The sequence below is a fragment of the Ctenocephalides felis genome, unplaced genomic scaffold, assembly GCF_003426905.1.
Source record: "Ctenocephalides felis isolate EL2017-DRISC unplaced genomic scaffold, ASM342690v1 CF-g0.4_SCAFFOLD_01886, whole genome shotgun sequence".
Lineage (NCBI taxonomy): Eukaryota > Metazoa > Arthropoda > Insecta > Siphonaptera > Pulicidae > Ctenocephalides > Ctenocephalides felis.
The window spans coordinates 399,477-420,677 of NW_020538040.1; the positions used below are offsets into that span (position 1 = coordinate 399,477).

The 21,201-nt window shown below is 34.1% G+C and overlaps 3 protein-coding genes across 3 annotated transcripts; all 3 read right to left on the bottom strand.

Annotated features, from left to right (window-relative positions):
• Nucleotides 1-475: 475 nt before the first annotated feature.
• On the bottom strand, nucleotides 476-2,482 carry LOC113378272 (peptide transporter family 1-like). Its single transcript, XM_026618798.1, has one exon. It carries the CDS (start codon nucleotides 2,480-2,482, stop codon nucleotides 476-478), a length of 2,007 nt encoding a protein of 668 aa, XP_026474583.1.
• A 5,418-nt stretch (nucleotides 2,483-7,900) lies between these two features.
• LOC113378274 (solute carrier family 15 member 2-like) lies at nucleotides 7,901-8,896 on the bottom strand. Its single transcript, XM_026618801.1, has one exon. It carries the CDS (start codon nucleotides 8,894-8,896, stop codon nucleotides 7,901-7,903), a length of 996 nt encoding a protein of 331 aa, XP_026474586.1.
• A 4,893-nt stretch (nucleotides 8,897-13,789) lies between these two features.
• On the bottom strand, nucleotides 13,790-15,796 carry LOC113378275 (peptide transporter family 1-like). Its single transcript, XM_026618802.1, has one exon. The coding sequence runs from the start codon at nucleotides 15,794-15,796 to the stop codon at nucleotides 13,790-13,792; it is 2,007 nt and encodes a 668-aa protein (XP_026474587.1).
• Nucleotides 15,797-21,201: the final 5,405 nt, after the last annotated feature.

Genomic DNA, 21,201 nt, shown 5'->3' on the forward strand with positions numbered 1-21,201 from the left:
CCGTTTTCTTGTAATACAGTGTTGGAAAAAACTTTTTTCGCCGATTTTAATTATTATTTTTTTGGCGGTAGATACCATAGTTTTCTAGGTCATACTAAAATATTACGGCCCTACGACAACTCGTTTAGCTTTAAAAATTCATCAAAGTTTGCAAAAATTAGTATCGTTTTTTTGGCATTTGTCACAATTAAAACTTTCATCGACGTTTGCCCAAAAACGCCTGAACCGATTTCAGAAATTTAAAATCCATTTAATGTATCTCGATGGGAATTATCGTTTCTTAGCTTTGTGCGACGATCGGCCGAGCCGTTGCTTAGTAATTTTGAAAAAAGTGTTAAACTTCAAATATTTAAAATTAGCAATTTTTCGTACAACAAAAAATAATTTACAACTTGATCAATATTTATTGCATATAATATTCAACAGTTTGTTACTTTGTTAGCTAAAGTATAATACATGGTCATCTTCCTTACCCTCAGATAAGCACATTGTTCGTAGCCAGTGGTTTAAAGAACTTGCCTACAAATCCGAAAATCACCATGCTGATAGCAAGACAAGTCGCTTCAATATACAATTTGTGATCATGATCAAGTCCCTCAATACGAAGAACAGTGTCGACAAACATTTCGCCCCAAGAGTCCATTGCAAGTTGCAAAGCCATCACTAACACTTTGCAGGAACCAGGAGCCTCGGTATACGTGAACTGCGCCAAGGTAAGAGTAAAGTAAATTTCGCCAAAAATTAGCAAAATGCTCTGCGGCAACATCCACGATATATGGACAACGTTGGGTTCTGTGATTTCGTAAAAGTCGGCAGTGTTGCCAGATATTGTAGCCAAGTAAACACCGCCCTGGTACATGTCGAACTTCTTGATGCTGATGCCGTTCAGTAACAATTCGTACTTTTCTACAACAACTTGTTTCAATCTGATGCCATCGGCTATAACCGATTCGCCGGCAATAAAAGTCGGTGTTGGAGCCATCGCCACTTCCACTCCTTTAGAATCCTTGATAATGACACTGTCCATCAATCTAGCACCTGCGACTGTGATAATAGGCTCGCCAGCTTCAGATTTTTTCAATCTTTCTTCGTAGGATACGATAACAGCCTGTCCATCTTCATTCTTAAGCAATATTGATACTGATGTACCGGCTTCGGCGTTTATTGTTTTGCTTGTAGGTGCAAAGCATGTTCCCTTCATAGAAATCGCTATTGACTGATAGGATGCCGAAGGGACGTGTTTATTTGTGTACATTCCACGAGGACTCAAGACAAAAGTATGAGGATCAATACTCGATGCATCAATTGCAACTGGACAGTTGAATCCGTTGAATATCCTCACCTGCACTTCTTCCCCATTCGGCAATTCTGGTAAATTCATCTTGATGCGTGTTTCGATGAACCCGGAGATCCAAAAGGCGATCGCTACCATCATACCGCCGAATATCATTTTCCTAAAAGTTCTATCCAATTTGAACTTAACCAGCAAAGGATCCACAACGTATTGACAAAGAGGTAACATAACGGCAGCCAAAAGTGGATTCACTAGTTCAAAATGTTCTATTATAAAAGTGTACGATCCAAATTGTGTGTCCATTCTGCTCGCTTGAAACAACCATTCGTCTTGGGACATATTGGAAACACCCTTATAAAGAGGGACACAGCAAAATATCATCATCATATTCAACACTGTTCTTATATCCAAAACCAGCTGTGCTCCATACTTTGGTTCAGCATGATCCAACCAATTTGGTTTTGGGTTAGACTTTCTCTCCTTCAACCAATGGGTGAATCCGTACCACATACAACCAGCAATCAATTGGGCAATCCGGCGTGATGGTTTGGTTATGATAAAAAATTTAGATCCAGCCAGGTAAACAGGTAAAATAACAAACACAGCAATCAGACTGACACTAAATGCTAGCATGTAGCAATCCTGTTCGCCCAAACAAGTGACGTGTGTTTTCAGAAAAGGTCCCAAAAAATTTCCGAAAACTACCACAAAGTTGCCGATCACATAGGTATATCTGAAAAACTTCATAAAGGCGTCGGTCTCTTCCGGAAGTTTGAATTGGTTTCCTTCGAATGCTGACACAACTGTATTTATAGCAAACAAAAACACAAAAGTGACTGCTAATCTGACAAAATACAATTCCTTGCCGATGTGTCGTACAACTGGCGCCGAGATGAATGCCAATAAAGAAACAGCTGCAATTGCTCCAACGCATTCTACAATAACGATGTGGAATTTATTAGGATAGTTTTCGGCGATCAATGAACCAAACAGGTACAACCAATATATAATCGATCTGCGCCATCTGATTATAGAAGTGGTCTCACCTGTTGTGAATTCCAGTTTGTTCACCATGAAAGTTTTCATTACAGAATTGGTAACCATTACTTGAAAAGCTGTTAACGATTTGGTAACAATCAGAAAGTATGCTGCCTTCGGCATCTTACTCGATCTCTGTTGACCTTCCATTTTGTACAATTTCACTTTACGACAAATTTCAGAAAGAATTCAACGTCATTTGCACTTTGATTTTTGACAACCGACTTCAATTCGATGTCAGTTCGCGTCCATCTTGCAACTACTTTTTTGTTTCGCACAAACGCTGAAACGTCATTGGTCGTCGATGATATCATTTGGAATGCGTTCGTTGATGTGATTGGACGCGATCGTTCCTTATGTCAGACGACTTGAATCGACTGTTCGCAAATAAAAAATTCCAAAAGCATATCAAACTATAAAATAATATTTCATAACAAAAATAATGACTCTTCTGACTATTAAACCGAATCTAGAATAGAAAACGACTCTGCTGACAATACAACTTGAAATTATTCTAAAAAGAACTGAACTGAAAGGCAAACTTAAAAATCAGTCAAAAAAGGACTCTACTGACGAGCAAAGTCGAAATCGGTCAAAGAAGGACACTACTCACAAGCAAAATTGGAATCATTCTGAAAAAAGACTCTACTGACAAGCAAAATCGAAATCAGTCAAAAAAAGACTACTGACGAGCAAAATCAAAATTTGTCTAAAATGGACTCTACTGACTAACAAAATCAAAATCAGTCGACAAAAGACTCTACTGATGAGCAAAAGTAGAATCATTCTAAAAAAGATTCTATCCCAAAAGGGACTCTACTGACGAGCAAAATTGAAATCAGTCAAAAAAAGACTCTACTGACGAGCAAAGTCGAAATTAGTCAAAAAAGGACTCTACTCACAAGCAAAATTAGAATCATTCTAAAAAAGACTACTGACAAGCAAAATCGGAATCAGTCAAAAGAGACTACTGACAAGCAAAATCAAAATCAGTCAAAAAAAGACTACTGACGAGCAGAATCAAAATCAGTCTAAAAGGGACTACTGACAAAGTCAAATCAGTCAAATAAGGACTCTACTCACAAGCAAAATTAGAATCATTCTGAAAAAGACTCTACTGACAAGCAAAATCGAAATCAGTCAAAAAAAGACTACTGACGAGCAAAATCAAAATTTGTCTAAAATGGACTCTATTGACTAACAAAATCAAAATCAGTCGACAAAAGACTCTACTGATGAGCAAAATTAGAATCAGTCTAAAAATGACTCTACTGACTAGCAAAATCAAAATCGGTCTAAAAAGGACTCTACTGACCAGCAATAGGTCTCTACTACCAGGCTAAAGGACCTTACTAACAGGAAATAAAACTTTAGTGACAGACAAAGACACCCGACTAATAGGCAAAAGGATCCTACTAATGGACAAAAGGACGCAAAGGACTCTACTAACGAGCAAAATCAAAATGATCCTGAAAGAGACTCTACTGACAAGCAATTTAAACAACAGTCTGAAAAGGACTCTACTGACAAACAAAAGAACTCTACTGACGAGCAAAAACAATGTAAATTCTAAAATCAACTAGTCCTTGAGGCAATTATGGCATCGTGCCTTAAGGCAAATTGCTGGAACTTCCCGTACCGTAACGAAATGTTCGTGAAATACTGAATGTTTTCAAATAGATTATTATAAATATTGTAACATTGTCTAATATTGATAAGAATTATATAAACTGAATTGCAGAGTTGAAATTATTTGCATTTTGCAGAGTTGAAAGTATATTAGTACTATAGTCAGAATTAAAAATAAAATCTGAAATATTTTTGATATACAAAAAACTAAATAAAAAAAAAAAAAAAAAATGGAACAAAATTTTTTTTTCAAAATCAATTATTTTGTTAAGACAAGCAGAAAGTTCTTAGAATCATTTAAATCGGACGCTTAGTTCTCTCAAAAATTGCCATTTTTTACATATTTAGCTCCGTATCTTCAAAATGGCTGGGCCTGCCTTTGCCAAAAACTAATAAACACTTCTCCCAATCATTACTAATTGAATGTTTTTTAGATCATTCAAATCGGATACTCCGTTCTCTCAAAAATTCGATTTCTATTTTCTGCACTCTTTGCTCCGTATCTCCGAAACGGCTGGACCTGCCTTTGCCAAAAACTAATCAGCTCTTTTCCCTATCAATAGGAATCGAATGTTTTTTGAACCATTCAAATCGGTTGATCCGTACGCCCGAAAACGTGGACGAAAATTTGTATCCATACATACATACACACTCACACACACACACACACACACACACACACACACACACACGCACACACACACACACACACACACACACATCCATTTTTTCTGAGGTATGCCAAAACGTTCAGAAACCTTCAAAACGTCGAGAAATGTAAAAATTTTCAATTCCGATTTTCGGCCCATTACAATAACTTACCCTACGGGAAGTTAAAAATATTAATATTTTGTGATAAAAAAGAACTCTCCTGACACGCAAAAGGACTGATGACCAAATTTGTTTTTACAAAATGCAAAATCAAAAAAACTAAATGTAATTTAGAATAGAAAAAGGATTCTACTGACGAGCAAAGTCAACCCTTTATACAATTTAGAGCTCTATTTTCAGTTAAACTAAAAAAAATCAGCCAAAACGGACTCTACTGACGAGCAAATCAATTTAACACGATGTAAAATTAGAAAGATTGAAATTTTATAATAAAAAAGGATTCTACTGACGAGCAAAAGAAGCAAATGATTCTACATAAAATGTACATATAACGTAAGTCAAATGTGGAATAAAAAGGAACGCTACTGACAAGCAAATGGACTTTAAAAACAAACAAAATTATATTTGCAGATTGCAAAATTAGAGAAAATAACATTTCTATTGAATAACAACATTATTGATAAAAAAAAATTTAAAACAGTAAAAAGGACTCTACTAACAAGCAAAATGCCTATTGGCAGACACGAAGATTCCACTTATGGGGAAAAGGACTCTACTGACATATTAATTCGTCACATTTTGCATGTGACATATCATTAAAAAGGGCTAGAAAAGAAAAATACAAATTTAGTACTTGTATTTAGAATTTTTTTATAATAAAACTAATATTCAATACTAATTAAATTAGTCAAATTACTAAATTGGCAACTTGCCAATAGTCAATTATCGTGTGACATATCATTGAAAATGGCTTGAAGAGATAAATACGGATTCAATATTTGTTTTTGTTCATATTATAATGATCAAAATTCTATATAATACTATCTAACATTTTGATAATTGACGCAACAATATTTTTAAGCATATGTACTTCTTCAAGATTTGTTAGGGAAAACAAAAACAGACAGATAGTATCTTAAAATTTAAATTAAACCAAAATTAATTTAATTAACTAGTGCGTAAGGGCCAACAATGTGAAATTGTATTGTTTTCTCGCTCACTCGCTCGTCAGTGACGCATCTTTTATCTCTTTCTCCCCCACAATAATGTTACCAATTAAAATAATAATGTGCAACTTGCCTCAAGGCAAATCTCGTACACTATTTTGCATGTGACATATCATTTGAAAGGGCTCGAAGAGAAGAATACGAATTTAGTATTTATTTTTAGTTTTACTACAATAGTTCAAAAATTGTACTAATCAAGGTAATAATGTCACTACTTAATATGCGAATGGCAATGCGCAACTTGCCTCAAGGCAAATCTAGAACACTATTTTGCATGTGACATATCATTTGAAAGGGCTCGAAGAGAAGAATACGAATTTAGTATTTGTTTTAATAACAAATCCAATAACTAGATATAAGTGGCATTTACCTTGTGGCAAGTTGCATGAACCCGATTATGTAATAATTGATTTGATCAACTTGATCGGGATTTGGCTATTTGGAGACAATTAGTTGTCTGTCAGTAGAGTCCTTTTTTATTTTATATACAGATTATAGTTAGAGATAGAAATATAATTTGCAAATCAAAAAAATGCCTGGGATCGACAGTAGAGTCCTTTTCTATGTCAGTAGAGTCTTTGGTAGAGTTCTTATCTGTTTAATTGTAAGTAGAGTTTTGAATTGTATACAAAGTTGACTTTGCTCTTCTGTAGAGTCCCTTTTTAGGCTAATTTTAAGTTTGCTCATCAGTAGAGTCCCTTTTTAGGCTAATTTTAAGTTTGCTCATCAGTAGAGTCCCTTTTAAGACTGATTTTTAGTTTCGTCGTCAGTAGCGTCATTTTTAGACTGTTTTGGTTATTGCATTGCAGAGTCCTTTTAGGCTAATTTTTGGTTTGCTCGTCAGTAGAGTCCCTTTTAGGTTGCCCGCCAGTAAAACCTCTTTTTGACTGAATTTTAGTTTGCTCGTTAGTAGAGCCCTTTTTTAGTTGATTTTTAGTCTGCTTGTCACTAGATTTTTTTTGAGATTGATTTTGATTCTGCCCATCAGTAGAGTTTCTTTTGAGTCTGAATTTTAATTTGCTTGTCAGTAGATTTTCTTTTGAAACTGATTTTTAATTTGCTAGTCAGTAAAGTTATTTTTTGACTGATTTTAATTTTGTTCGTTAGTCAAGTCCTTTTTAGATTTATTTTTGATTTTAACTGTTTTGATTATTTCGACTAGTTTTGATTTTGCTCGTCAGTAGAGTCCTTTTTAGACTGATTTTGATTTTGCACGTCAGTAGAGTCTTTTTTAGACTAATTTTGATTTTGCTCGTCAGTAGACTCCTTTTTATAAAATTTGACATATCAAATTTAAAAATCCATATTTGCACGTCAGTACAGTTCTTTATTCAAGTCAAATTATTTAAGTCTGTTTGTTAGTAGACTCTCTTTTAGACTGATTTTGATTTGACCTCGTCAGTATAGTTTTCTTTAAACTTTTTTTAGTTTGCTTGTCAGTGACCCATGCTAAGCACAGTCTAAGCGCCACTCTGGTACAAATGTTTACCCAAGTGCGTTTAGACTTTTTATGTATTGGAGCACTTTTCCAATTTTGTGAAAACGAAAACAAACTATTGAAAAATGTGAAAATGCCGCCAAGCTAAGCACAGTATATGTGAACATGTCGCACAGAAATATTCGCAAATGCGTTTAGACTGTGACTGTACGGGAGCACTTTTTCGATTTTGTGCAAATTAGGCAACTATTTTTTTAAATTGAATTCGAAATGAAATGACGATTGTTAAAGTTCTGGAGATAAATTGATTTATGATTTATGATTTACATTTGATTTGCTCAGATATAACAATATAGCAAAAATAATAAAAAGTACAGTATTGGTAATAATATATTTGAGAACGTTTAAAATTTATGAATATTTCATTACGGTAGGGAAGTTCCAGCAATTTGCCTTAAGGCACGATGCCATACACTACTAGTTGTTTTTTGGTGAATGAAAAGTGTTAGTAATAAAACAAATATTTAAATGATTCAATTTTACTGAATTCAGCAAAAAAACTGATGTAGTTTTTATCAAAATCTATTAGCTATTACATTATAATACATAGTATACAACTCAACCAATGCGGCTGAAGAATAAAAATTATGCATCTCTTTTTCCTTAGATCAGGACATTGTTGGTTGCCAGAGGTTTGAAGATCTTGCCCACAAATCCAAAAATCACCATGCTGATAGCAAGACAGGTCGCCTCAATATACAATTTGTGATCGTGATCAAGACCTTCGATGCGAAGGATACTGTCAACAAACATTTCGCCCCAGGAGTTCATCGCAAGTTGCAGAGCCATCACCAACACTTTGCAGGTTGCAGGAGCCTCGGTATACGTAAACTGCCACAAGTTAATGTCAAAGTAAATTTCGCCAAAAATTAGCAAAATGCTCTGCGGCAACATCCACGATATATGGACAACGTTCGGTTCTGTGATCTCGTAAAAGTCGGCAGTGTTGCCAGATATTGTTGCCAAGTAAACACCACCCTGGTACATGTCGAATTTCTTGATGCTGATGCCGTTAAGTAACAATTCGTACTTTTCGACGACAACTTGTTTCAATCTGGTCCCATCAGTCATAACCGGTTCGCCAGCAATAAAAGTGGGTGTTGGAGCCATCGCCACTTCTACTCCTTTAGAATCCTTCAAAATGACACTGTCCATCATTCTGGCACCGGCGACTGTGATAATAGGCTCGCCAGCTTCAGATTTTTCCAGTCTTTGCTCGTAGGATATGATAACAGCCTGTCCGTCTTCATTTTTCAGCAATATCGATACAGATGTACCGGCTTCGGCGTTTATTGTTTTGCTTGCAGGTGCAAAACACGTTCCCTTCATAGAAATCGTTATTGACTGATAGGATGCCGAAGGGACGTGTTTATTTGTGTACATTCCACGAGGGCTCAATACAAAAGTATGAGGATCAATACTCGATGCATCAATTGCAACCGGACAGTTGAAACCGTTAATTATCCTTACCTGCACTTCTTCGCCATTCGGCAATTCTGGTAAATTCACCTTGATGCGTGTTTCGATGAACCCGGAGATCCAAAAAGCGATCGCTACCATCATACCGCCAAATATCATTTTCCTAAAAGTTCTATCCATTTTGAACTTTACCAGCAACGGGTCCATAACGTATTGGCAAAATGGTAACATAACAACCGCCAAAAGAGGATTTACCAGTTCAAAATGTTCCAAAATGAACGTGTACGATCCAAATTGAGTGTCCATTCTGCTTGCTTGGAATAACCATTCGTCTTGGTACTGGTAATGGTCTCTCTTCCGGAAGTTTAAATTGGTTTCCCTCAAATGCCGGTGCGACTGTATTGGAAATAAAGTAGAAGACAAAACACAACCCGTATCTGAAGTAGAACATTTCCTTGGCGATGTGTCGAACAGCTGGCGCCGACATTAATACGAGTAGAGCAAGTCCGACAATCGTCATTACACATTCCAAGAGAACAATATAGTATTTATTGGGATAGTTTTCGGCCACCAACGAACCAAACAGAAACATCCAATATATAACAACTCTGCGCCACCTAAATATTGAACTGGTCTCACCTGACCCGAATTCCAGTTTGTTCACCATGAAAGTTTTCATTACAGAATTAGAAACCATTACTTGAAAAGCTGTTAATGAGTTGGCAACAATCAGAAAATATGCCGCCTTCGGCATCTTACTCGATCCCTGTTGACCTTCCATTCTGTCCAAATTCACTTCACTACAAATCTAAGAAAGAATTCGACTTTTTCTCTTTGATTTTTGACAACCGACTTCAATTCGATGTCAGTTCGCGTCCATCTTGGGACTATTTTTTGTTTCGCACAAACGCTGAAACGTCATTGGTCGTCGATGATATCATTCGAAATGCGTTCGTTGATGTGATTGGACGCCATCTTTCTTTTATGTCAGATGACTCGAATCGATTGGGCGCGAATAATGAATTACAAATTTCAAATTCCAAATTTCGAATAATAATTTTTCATAACAAAAAACTACTCTACTGACTTTTAAACAGAATCTAGAATAGAAATGGACTATACTGACTCTACTGACAATAAAACTTGAAATTATTGAACTGACAAGCAAACTAAAAATTAGGTAAAAAAAGACTCTACTGACGATCAAAATTGAAATCAGTCAAAATGGGACTCTACTGACGATCAAAATTAGAATCTGTCTAAAAAGGACTCTACCGACGAGCAAAATAAAAATCTAACTAGTTGGTATTAGTATTTTGCCTTGAGGCAAGTTACATGAACTTCCCGAAATGTGTGAATAATCGACTTAATCCATGATAGATAAATTAATTCATGAGTAGGTAAAAGTATTCGAAGTGGATTTATTACACATTATTAAAAATCGAACACGTCAACCCGGTCGAAATACTTTTTAAAAGCAAATTTTCAAAAATCAATAATTTTGATAATTGAGCCAGTTTTTTGTAAGACTTTAATTGTTTATCATGTTCATTAAGACCAAGTACTCTATTGTTGTACCAAGTAAATCGTCTAATTTCGACAAATGCAAAAAAAAACATACTAATTTTTGCAAACACTGACGAATTTTTAAAGCTAAACGAGTTGTCGTCGGGCCGTAATATTTTAGTATGATCTAAAAGACTATGGTATCTACCGTCAAAAAAATAATAAAAATCGTCGAAATTTTTTTTAAAAAACTTTATTACAAGAAAACGGCCCGGCCGATCTTTACCAAAAACTAAACCAATGTCTTTCAAACAGTCTTTGAATTTTCAAAATCGATTCAGAATTGCGGGCTAAAACGTGGACGAAAATTTTTTCACTTTTCTGCAATTTACAAAGAAACGGCTTGGCCGATCGTCGCACAAAACTCACAAACGCTAGTCTTTATCGAAATACATCGAAAGGCTTTTAAATTTTTGAAATTGGTCTAACCGTTTTTGAGTCAACGTCGATTTACGGCAAAAATCTGTTCACATACACGCGCACACACACACACATACAAACACACATACTTTTCTCTTAAATTTGGTCTCATTCGATTCAGAATGGCTTGAAACGTCGAGAAAACAAAATTAGCGAATCGGATTTTTTTATGAAAACATAAACTTCTCCTTCGGGAAGTTAAAAAGGACTCTACTGACAAGCAAAATCGAAATCAGTCAAAAAATGATTCTACTGACGAGCAAAATTAGAATCATTCTAAAAAGGACTCTACTAACGACCAAAATCAAAATGATCCTGAAAGAGACTGTACTGACAAGCAATTTAAACATCATTCTGAAAAGGACTCTACTGACCAGCAAAAGAACTCTACTGACGAGCAAAAACATTGTAAATTCTAAAATCAAAAGTATTAATATTTTGTAATAAAAAATAACTCTCCTGATACGCAAAAGGACTATACCGACAAGCAAATTAATTTTTTCAAAATGCAAAATCGCAAAAAAAACTGTTTATTTACATATATACATTATTTTCATATCTCAGTCAGACAGAGGTGCCTGGTATGAGAGATTATAAAAAACAATTTTCATATTTTATTTTACAACTAATGAAATTTAGAATAGAAAAAGGACTATACTGACAAGAAAAGTCAAATATGTATACAATTTAGAACTCTACTTACAATTAAACTAAAAATCAGCCAAAACGGACTCTACTGACGAGCAAATCAATTTGACACGATGTTAAATTAGAAAGATTGAAATTCTACTGACGAGCAAAAATATTTTTAAATATCATAAAATAGAATAAAACGATAATTTTTAATAAAACAGCTACAGGACTCTACTGCCAAACAAGCCAAAGAACTCTACAGAGGCAAAAAAAAGGGACTCTACTAACGAGCAAAATTGTTTATAAAATCAAATCAGATAATAACTCTGCCAAGGACTCTATCGACATAGAAAAGGACTCCACTGTCGATCCCAGGGATTTTTATTGATTTGCAAAATATATCTGTACCTCTGACAAGAATCAGAATCTAGAATAAAAAAAGGACTCTACTGACAGATAACTAATTGTTTCCGAATAGCCAAAGCTCAATTAAATTGATCAAATCAATTATTACAAGTTCGAGATTTGCCTTGAGGCAAGTTGCACATTATATATATTTTGTGAGGTAGAAAGAGAAAAAGATGCATCACTAACAAGCGAGTGAGCGAGAAAACAATACAAATTCACATTGTTAGCCCTTACAGACAAGTCAAACAAATTCATTTTGGTATTAATTTTAATTTTTAGATACTGTCCATCTAATTTCTACGTTACATACATACATGCGTACATTTGCTTAAAAAAATTGTTGCAATAATTATCAAAGTGTTAAATAGTGTAAAATTTGTATCATTATAGTATGAACCAAAACAAATATTAAATCCGTATTCCACTCTTCGAGCCCTTTTCAATGTTATGTCGCATTATAATTAAGATTCGACTATCGGCAAGTTGCCACTTTAGTAATTTGACAGATTTAATTTGTATTTATTATTAGTTTTGTTATAAAATATGAATAGAAACAAATACTAAATTCGTATTCATCTCTTCGAGCCCTTTTCAACGATATATCACACGCGAAATAGTGTTCGAGATTTGCCTGGAGGCAAGTTGCACATTATATATATTTATATTAATGTGAGGTAGAAAGAGATAAAAGATGCTTCACTAATTAACGAGTGAGTGAGAAAACAATACATATTCACATTGTCAGCTCTCGGCTTGTCAATAAAATACATTTCGGTTTGAAATTTAATTTTAGGATACTGTCTTTGTTTTTTCTGATAAATTTTTAGGAAGTACTTTTGCTTAAAAAAATTGTTTGCATTAATTATGAATAGCATCAAAATCTCAAATAGTATCAATTTTTAACTATTTTAGTATAAACAAAAACAAATACTAAATTCGTATTCCTCTCTTCGAACCCTTTTCAACGATATGTCACATGCAAAATAGTGTTCGAGATTTGCCTTGAGGCAAGTTGCACATTCTTATTTTAAGTAGTAATATTAATGTGAGGGAGAAAGAGAAAAAAGATGCATCACTAACAAGCGAGTGAGCGAGAAAACAATACAAATTCACATTGTTAGCCCTTACAGACAAGTCAAACAAATTCATTTTGGTATTAATTTTAATTTTTAGATACTGTCCATCTAATTTCTACGTTACATACATACATGCGCACATTTGCTTAAAAAAATTGTTGCAATAATTATCAAAGTGTTAAATAGTGTAAAATTTGTATCATTATAGTATGAACCAAAACAAATATTAAATCCGTATTCCACTCTTCGAGCCCTTTTCAATGTTATGTCGCATTATAATTAAGATTCGACTATCGGCAAGTTGCCACTTTAGTAATTTGACAGATTTAATTTGTATTTATTATTAGTTTTGTTATAAAATAGTACTAAATACAAATACTAAATTTGCAATGGTCTCTTGAAGCCCTTTCAATGCTATGCCACATGAAAAATGTTTATACTGGCACAGTATAAGTGAAAATGTCGCACAGAATTATTTGCAGAAGCGTTTAGACTGTGACTTCGAATTGAAATGACGATTGTTAAGTTATGATTTACATTTGATATAACAAGATAGCCAAAAATAATTAAAGTTACAGTATTTGTAATAATATATTTGAAAACGTTTAACATTTTTCGAATATTTCATTACGGTACGGGAAGTTCCAGCAATTGGCCTTAAGGCACGATGCCATACACCACTAGTTTCTGTTTGCTTGTCAGTAGAGTCCTCGTGTATGTTAAATCTGTAACCAGTTTGTTCGTCAGTTTTATATTCTTTATTATTTTAGTGCTGTAACAAAATTATTGTTTTCTGGTTAAAGAAAAGTGTTAGTAATAAAACAAATATTAAAAAGATTCAATTTTACTGAATTCAGCAAAAAAAAACTGATGCAGTTTTTATCAAAATCAACTAGCTATAACATTATTATACACAGTTTACAACTCAACCAATGCGGCTATAAATTAAAAACTATACTCCATTTTTACCTCAGATAAGGACATTGTTCGTAGCCAAAGGTTTGAAGATCTTGCCCACAAATCCAAAAATCACCATGCTGATAGCAAGACAAGTAGCCTCAATATACAATTTGTGATCGTGATCAAGACCTTCGATGCGAAGGATACTGTCGACAAACAATTCGCCCCAGGAGTTCATCGCAAATTGCAGAGCTACCACCAGCACTTTGCAGGTTGCAGGAGCTTCGGTATACGTGAACTGCCACACATTAATGTCAAAGTAAATTTCGCCAAAAATCAGCAAAATGCTCTGAGGCAACATCCACGATATATGGACAACGTTCGGTTCTGTGATCTCGTAAAAGTCGGCAGTGTTGCCAGATATTGTTAACAAGTAAACACCGCCTTGGTACATGTCGAACTTCTTGATGCTGATGCCGTTCAGTAACAATTCGTACTTTTCGACAACAACTTGTTTCAATCTGATGCCATCTGTTACAACCGGTTCGCCGGCAATCAAAGTGGGTGTTGGAGTCATCACCACTTCCACTCCTTTAGAATCCTTGATAATGACACTGTCCGTTATTTTGGCACCGGCGACTGTGATAATAGGCTCGCCAGCTTCAGATTTTTCCAGTCTTTCTTCGTAGGATATGACAACAGCCTGTCCATCTTCATTTTGGAGCAATATTGATATTGATGTACCGGCTTCGGCGTTTATTGTTTTGCTCGCAGGTGCAAAACACGTTCCCTTCATAGAAATCGCTATTGACTGATAGGATGCCGAAGGGACGTGTTTATTTGTGTACATTCCACGAGGGCTCAATACAAAAGTTTGAGGATCAATACTCGCTGCATCAATTGCAACCGGACAGTTGAATCCGTTAAATATCCTTACCTGCACTTCTTCGCCATTCGGTAATTCTGGTAAATTTACCTTGATGCGTGTTTCGATGAACCCGGAGATCCAAAAAGCGATTGCTACCATCATACCGCCGAATATCATTTTCCTAAAAGTTCTATCCAATTTCAACTTTACCAGCAACGGGTCCATAACGTATTGGCAAAATGGTAACATAACAACTGCTAGAAGAGGATTTATCAGTTCAAAATGTTCCAAAATAAACGTGTACGATCCAAATTGTGTGTCCATTCTGCTTGCTTGAAACAACCATTCGTCTTGGTACAAATTGTAGACACCGGTAAATAAAGGTACACAGCAAAATATCATCATCATATTCAACACTGTTCTTATATCCAAAACAAGTTGTGCTCCGTACTTTGGTTCAGCATGATCCAACCAATTTGGTTTTGGGTTAGACTTTCTCTCCTTCAACCAATGGGTGAATCCGTACCACATGCATCCAGCAATCAATTGGGCAATTCTGTGTGATGGTTTGGTAATGATATAAAATCTGGATCCGGATATGTAAACACCCAAAATAACAAACATGGTGATGAGACTGACGCTATATGTAAGCATGAAGCAATCCTGTTCGCCCAAGCAAGTAACGTGAGTCTTTACAAAAGGTCCCAGAAAAGTTCCAAAAAGTACCAAAAAGTTACGGACGACATAGAAAATTCTGAAATACTTCGTGTAAGCAGCACTCTCTTCCGGAAGTTTAAATTGGTTTCCCTCAAATGCCTGTATTACTGTATTGGAAATGAAATAGAAGACAAAACACAACCCGTATCTGAAGTAGAACATTTCCTTGGCGATGTGTCGAACAGCTGGCGCCGACATTAATACGAGTAGAGCAAGACCGACAATCGTCATTACACATTCCAAGAGAACAATATAGTATTTATTGGGATAGTTTTCGGCCACCAACGAACCAAACAGGAACATCCAATATATAACAGCTCTGCGCCACCTTAATATTGAACTGGTCTCACCTGACCCGAATTCCAGTTTGTTCACCATGAAAGTTTTCATTACAGAATTGGTAACCATTACTTGAAAAGCTGTTAATGATCTGGCAACAATCAGAAAATATGCCGCCTTCGGCATCTTACTCGATCCCTGTTGACCTTCCATTTTGTCCAAATTCACTTCACTTCAATTTTAGACAACCGATTTCGTTTCGCGATCAACTTGGAACTGGCTTTTGTTTTTGCACAAATGCTGAAACGTCATTGATCATTCGGGCGAATTCGACGACGTGATTGGTTGCGTTCATATTTTCTTTGAAAGTTTCTAGATTGTTCGAATCGAGTAAATCGATGAATACCCCGTGTTCATGTAGACGAAGGCTCCTCCGCTCGACGTGATGGCGCAGCTTTTGGCATTCAAATTAATAGCGCAAAATTTGAAAAGAAAATTAATGAATTTTAGTAATCGGGTATTTGAAACTAAATTTAGTATTGCAATCGTATTATGTTTTGTAATAATACAATAATAACAAAAATATACTAAATAATATTATATTATAATGAATATACAATCAAATCAAAATATAAATCAACAAATACACTGCCGGTTTATATATAATAGATATCACATCTAATCTACTGGAATAACTTCTACACTTTGTCTATTTATTAATATAAATATTTAGTGAAATTTAGTGAATAATGCATTTTAGTATTAGTTCATTACATCGTCTGTCATTTTTAACTCTCATTAACTAATAATCATCGCATGCAAAATTTGTCATTATTAAGCAATTCATTTTCTTCTAATTATAAGTAGGTTTATTCAGATCGGTGAGAAGTCGTAATCCAAATTTAAGCAGCTGGAAGATTTCTATTTGTGTAATATGTCTTTCTTGTAGAAGCTTATACTTGAATGCTTACATAATTTCCTAGAACTGGCCTCTTTTCTTAATGTGCATTATGATTACACGTGACTAATGTTTCATTTCATTACGTAGTAATTAAGTCCTCTACATGAGTTTGAAGCTGTTCTATTCATATTGTCAAAGGGCTATGCATTTGAGAACAATTCTTAATGAAATATTTATTAACAAATGTACAAACACAAATGAACAAAAATCACCATCACCAAACATAACACTGACCTTTCTTACTAATTAATATAAAATATTTGATAATACTTTTTCATCGGCTCACTAGAGCCAAATTTGCGACTACAAATGGACCCCTAAGTAGCCCTTCTGAACGAGGATTTTGTTTTAAGATAATAAGCCCTGGTAATCGATCAAGACTTTACTGACAAGCAACTTTAAAATTAGTAAAAAAGAAACTCTAATGACGAACTAAACACTAGTCTGAAAGGACTCTACTGACAAACACAATCAGAATCAGTCTGAAAAGGACTCTACTGACGAATAACTTCGAAACCAATCTAAAAGGGAATCTTTTGACAAACACCTTCGAAGTCAATCTAAAAAGGACTCTACTGACGAGCAAACTACAAATGAGTCTGAAAAGAACTCTACTGGCAGCCAAAATCAAAATCAATCTAAAAAGAGCTCTTCTGACAAGCAACATCAAAATCAATCTAAAAGAAACCCTACTTCTAAACAACTTGGAAATCAGTCTAAAAAGGACTCTACTGACAAGCAACATCACAATAAATCTAAAAAGGACTCTACTGACGAGCAAACTAAATATGAGCCTGGAAAGGACTCTAGCGACGAGCAAACTAAAACCTAGACTGAAAAGAACTCTATTGACGAACAACTTCGGAATCAATCTAAAAAGAATTCTACTGACTAGCAAATTAAAAATTAGTTTATCAGGACTCTACTAACGAGCGAACGAAAAACTAGCCCAAAAGAGACTCTATTGACGAGCAACTTTGAAATCAATCTAAAAAGGACTCTACTGACGAGCAAACTAAATATGAGCCTGGAAAGGACTCTACCGACGAGCAAACTAAAACCTAAACTGAAAAAGACTTCTGACGAGCAAACTGATATTTAGTCTAAAAAGGACTCTACTGACGAACAACTTCGAAATCAATCTAAAAAGGACTCTACTGACGAGCAAACTAAAACCTAGACTGACAAAGAACTTCGAAACCAAATTGAAAATCCATCTAAAAAACTCTACTGACGAGCAAACTGATAATAGCTCCAAAAAGAACTCTACTGACTACTGAAAACTAGTCTGGAAAGGACTCTACTGACAGCTAAAATCAAAATAAGTCTAAAAGGGACTCTACTGATTAGCAGATTAAAAATCAATCCAAAAAGGACTGTACTGACAAGCAAACCAATTTGACAGGTTGTGAAATTAAAAAAATCGTTATCAAGAAATAATGGCATCAGTAATAAAACTAAAAATAAAAAGTATTTTAATTGCAATATTTCGAACTTCAACCAAATTCTTCATACAAGTGAGACAATATATATTAATAACAATATAGATAATAAATAACAATAATAGATTTTACGTGTTGAGAAAAAGAGATGGATTGCTATAAAATCATAGTGAGCGAAAGAGAGCGACGTATACACAACGGAGCGGAGCGACAAAGTAAGATAGCAACTTGCCTCAAGGCAAATCTCGAACACCATTTTGCATGTGACATATCATTAAAAAGGGCTTGAAGAGAGGAATACGAATTTGGTACTCGCTTTTGTTTATATTTTATACCAAAACTAATTGTTGATAATTCTTAAATTGAATTTATGACTGAACTAGAATGCAGAATCTCATATTGCCAGTAGGAAAAACTCAAAACATGTGGCATATCCATTAAGAAAGGAATTCGAATTCAGTATGTATTAGTTTTACTTATACTTAAATTTTAAAATCACAAATTATTAAACCTAGAATGTAGTAGAACAGCAACTTGCCAATAGGCGAATCTCGAACACTATGTTGCCTGTGACATATCAATGAAAAGGGCTTGAAGAGAGGAATACAAATTTAGTGCTTGTTTTTATTTATACTTTATATGAAAAACATTCAAAAATACTGGGAAATTTTAATAAGACAGATTTTTTTTAACAATGCTACAAATTTTACATGTTTTTTTTTTAATATCTATGGTATAATAACAGTATGCAATATAACAATAGTATAATAATAGTATTATTATTAAGTTAAGACTATGCAACTTTGCAAAAAACCCTTCTTAGACAGTTCAATAAGAAAAAATAATTTATTTTTTATTTCAGCTAGACTATAAATGTACAACTATCAATAATATATTATTGAATCACATTCTTGAAAAATAATAATTTTACACATTAATAACGCGAATGAAAACCCATATAATTCTTTTGGAATATAAATGAAAACATATACTAAATTCATGTTCCTCTCTTTAAGCCCTTTTCAATGATATGTCACATGCAAAATAGTGTTCGAGATTTGCCTTGAGGCAAGTTGCACATTGCCATTCGCTTATTAAGTAGTGACATTATTACCTCAATTAGTACAAATTTTGAACTATTGTAGTAAAACTAAAAATAAATACTAAATTCGTATTCTTCTCTTTGAGCCCTTTTCAACGATATGTCACATGCAAAATAGTGTTCGAGATTTGCCTTGAGGCAAGTTGCACATTTATAATTTTACGTAGTAACATTATTTTGAGGGGAAAAGAGATAAAAGATGCGTCACTAACGAGCGAGTGAGTGAGAAAACGATACAATTTCACATTGTTGGCCCTTACGCACTAGTTAATTAAATTAATTTTGGTTTAATTTAAATTTAAAGATACTATCTGTCTATTTTTGTTTTCCCTAACGAATCTTGAAGAAGTACATATGCTTATAAATATTGTTGCATTAATTATCAAAATGTTAGATAGTATAAATTTTTGATCATTATAGTATGAACAAAATCAAATATTGAATCCGTATTTATCTCTTCATGCCCTTTTCAATGATATGTCACACGATAATTGAGATTCGACTTTTGGCAAGTTGCCAATTTAGTAATTTCGCTAAATTAATTAGTATTGATTATTGATTAGTATTGATTATTAGTAAAAACAAATATCAAATTAGTATTCATCTCTTCGAGCCCTTTTCAACGATATGTCACATGAAAAATAGTGTTCTAGTTTTGCCTTGAGGCAAGTTGCACATTACTATTTTAAGTAGTATCAATATTAGTATAAATTTTTACCCAATATAGTATAAACCAATACAAATACTAAATTCGTATTCATATGTTCAAGCTGTTTTAAATATGTCACATAATAGAGATTCGACTATCGGCAAGTTGCCACTTTAGTAGTTTGACTAATTTCATTTGTATTGAATATTAGTTTTATTATAAAAAAATACTAAATACAAGTACTAAATTCGTATTCTACTCTTCGAGCCCTTTTCAATGATATGTCACATGCAAAATGTGATGAATTAATATGTCAGTAGAGTCCTTTTCCTCTGTTCTGTGTCTTCGTGTCTGCCAATAGGCATTTTGCTTGTTAGTAGAATCATTTTTCTGTTTTAAATTTCGTCTTATCAGTAATGTTGTTATTCATTAGAAATGTTATTTTCTATAATTTTGCAAATTGCAAATATAATTTTGTTTGTTTTTAGAGTCCATTTGCTTGTCAGTAGAGTCCTTTTCAGAATGATGTTTAAATTGCTTGTCAGTACAGTCTCTTTCAGAATCATTTGGATTTTGCTCGTTAGTAGAGTCCTTTGCGTCCTACACTAGTAAGGTCCCTTTGCCTGTCAGTCGAGTTTCTTTGTCTGTCACTAAAGTTTTATTTTCTGTTAGTAGAGTTCTTAAGTCTGCTAGTAGAGTCTTTTTGCTTGTCAGTAGAGTTTCTTGTTGACCGCTTTTGAGTCTTTTTTTGACTGATTGTGACTTTGCTCGTCAGTAGTGTTCCTTTAAGTATAATCTCTAATTTGTTAGTAGACTCTCTTTGTAATTTAGTAGGATACCTTTTGTTCTGTTCAAATGTCGGTAGAGTCCAGGGCCTTTTATCTCAGAACGAGATCCTCGTTCAAAAGGGCTACTTAGGGGCCCAATTGTAGTCGCAAATTTGTAAGAAATGTCAGTGATATTTTTGTGTAAGTTTACAAAATGGCGATTCTTGTTCGTTTGTGTTTGTATATTTGTTAATAAAGATTTCATTAGGAATTGCTCTCAAATGCATAGCCCTTTGACAATATGAAGAGAACATCTTCAAACTCATATGGAGGACATAAATGCTGTTCGCGCCAAATCAAAACGTGCAATTATATTGATAAACTAGCTGTAAGTGGAATTCTGTCTTAAGGCAATTAAGGCATCGTGCCTTAAGGCAAATTGCTGGAACTTCCCGTACCAATAATTATTATTTTTTTAAAAACGATTAACATTTCTGAAAAATATTTACTTTGAAAAAATTAGATTTTTGAGATACTATAAATTTGACAAAAAATTACTTTTTTTTGAAACAAAAATTAAAAAAAAAAATTTTTTTTCTTGAAGAAAAAATTTTTTCTTTATTTTGACATATTGGGGAAGATCTGAACTTTTTTCTCAAAGCAATCGTACTGCTTTAACTGCATAGGGACAAAATAT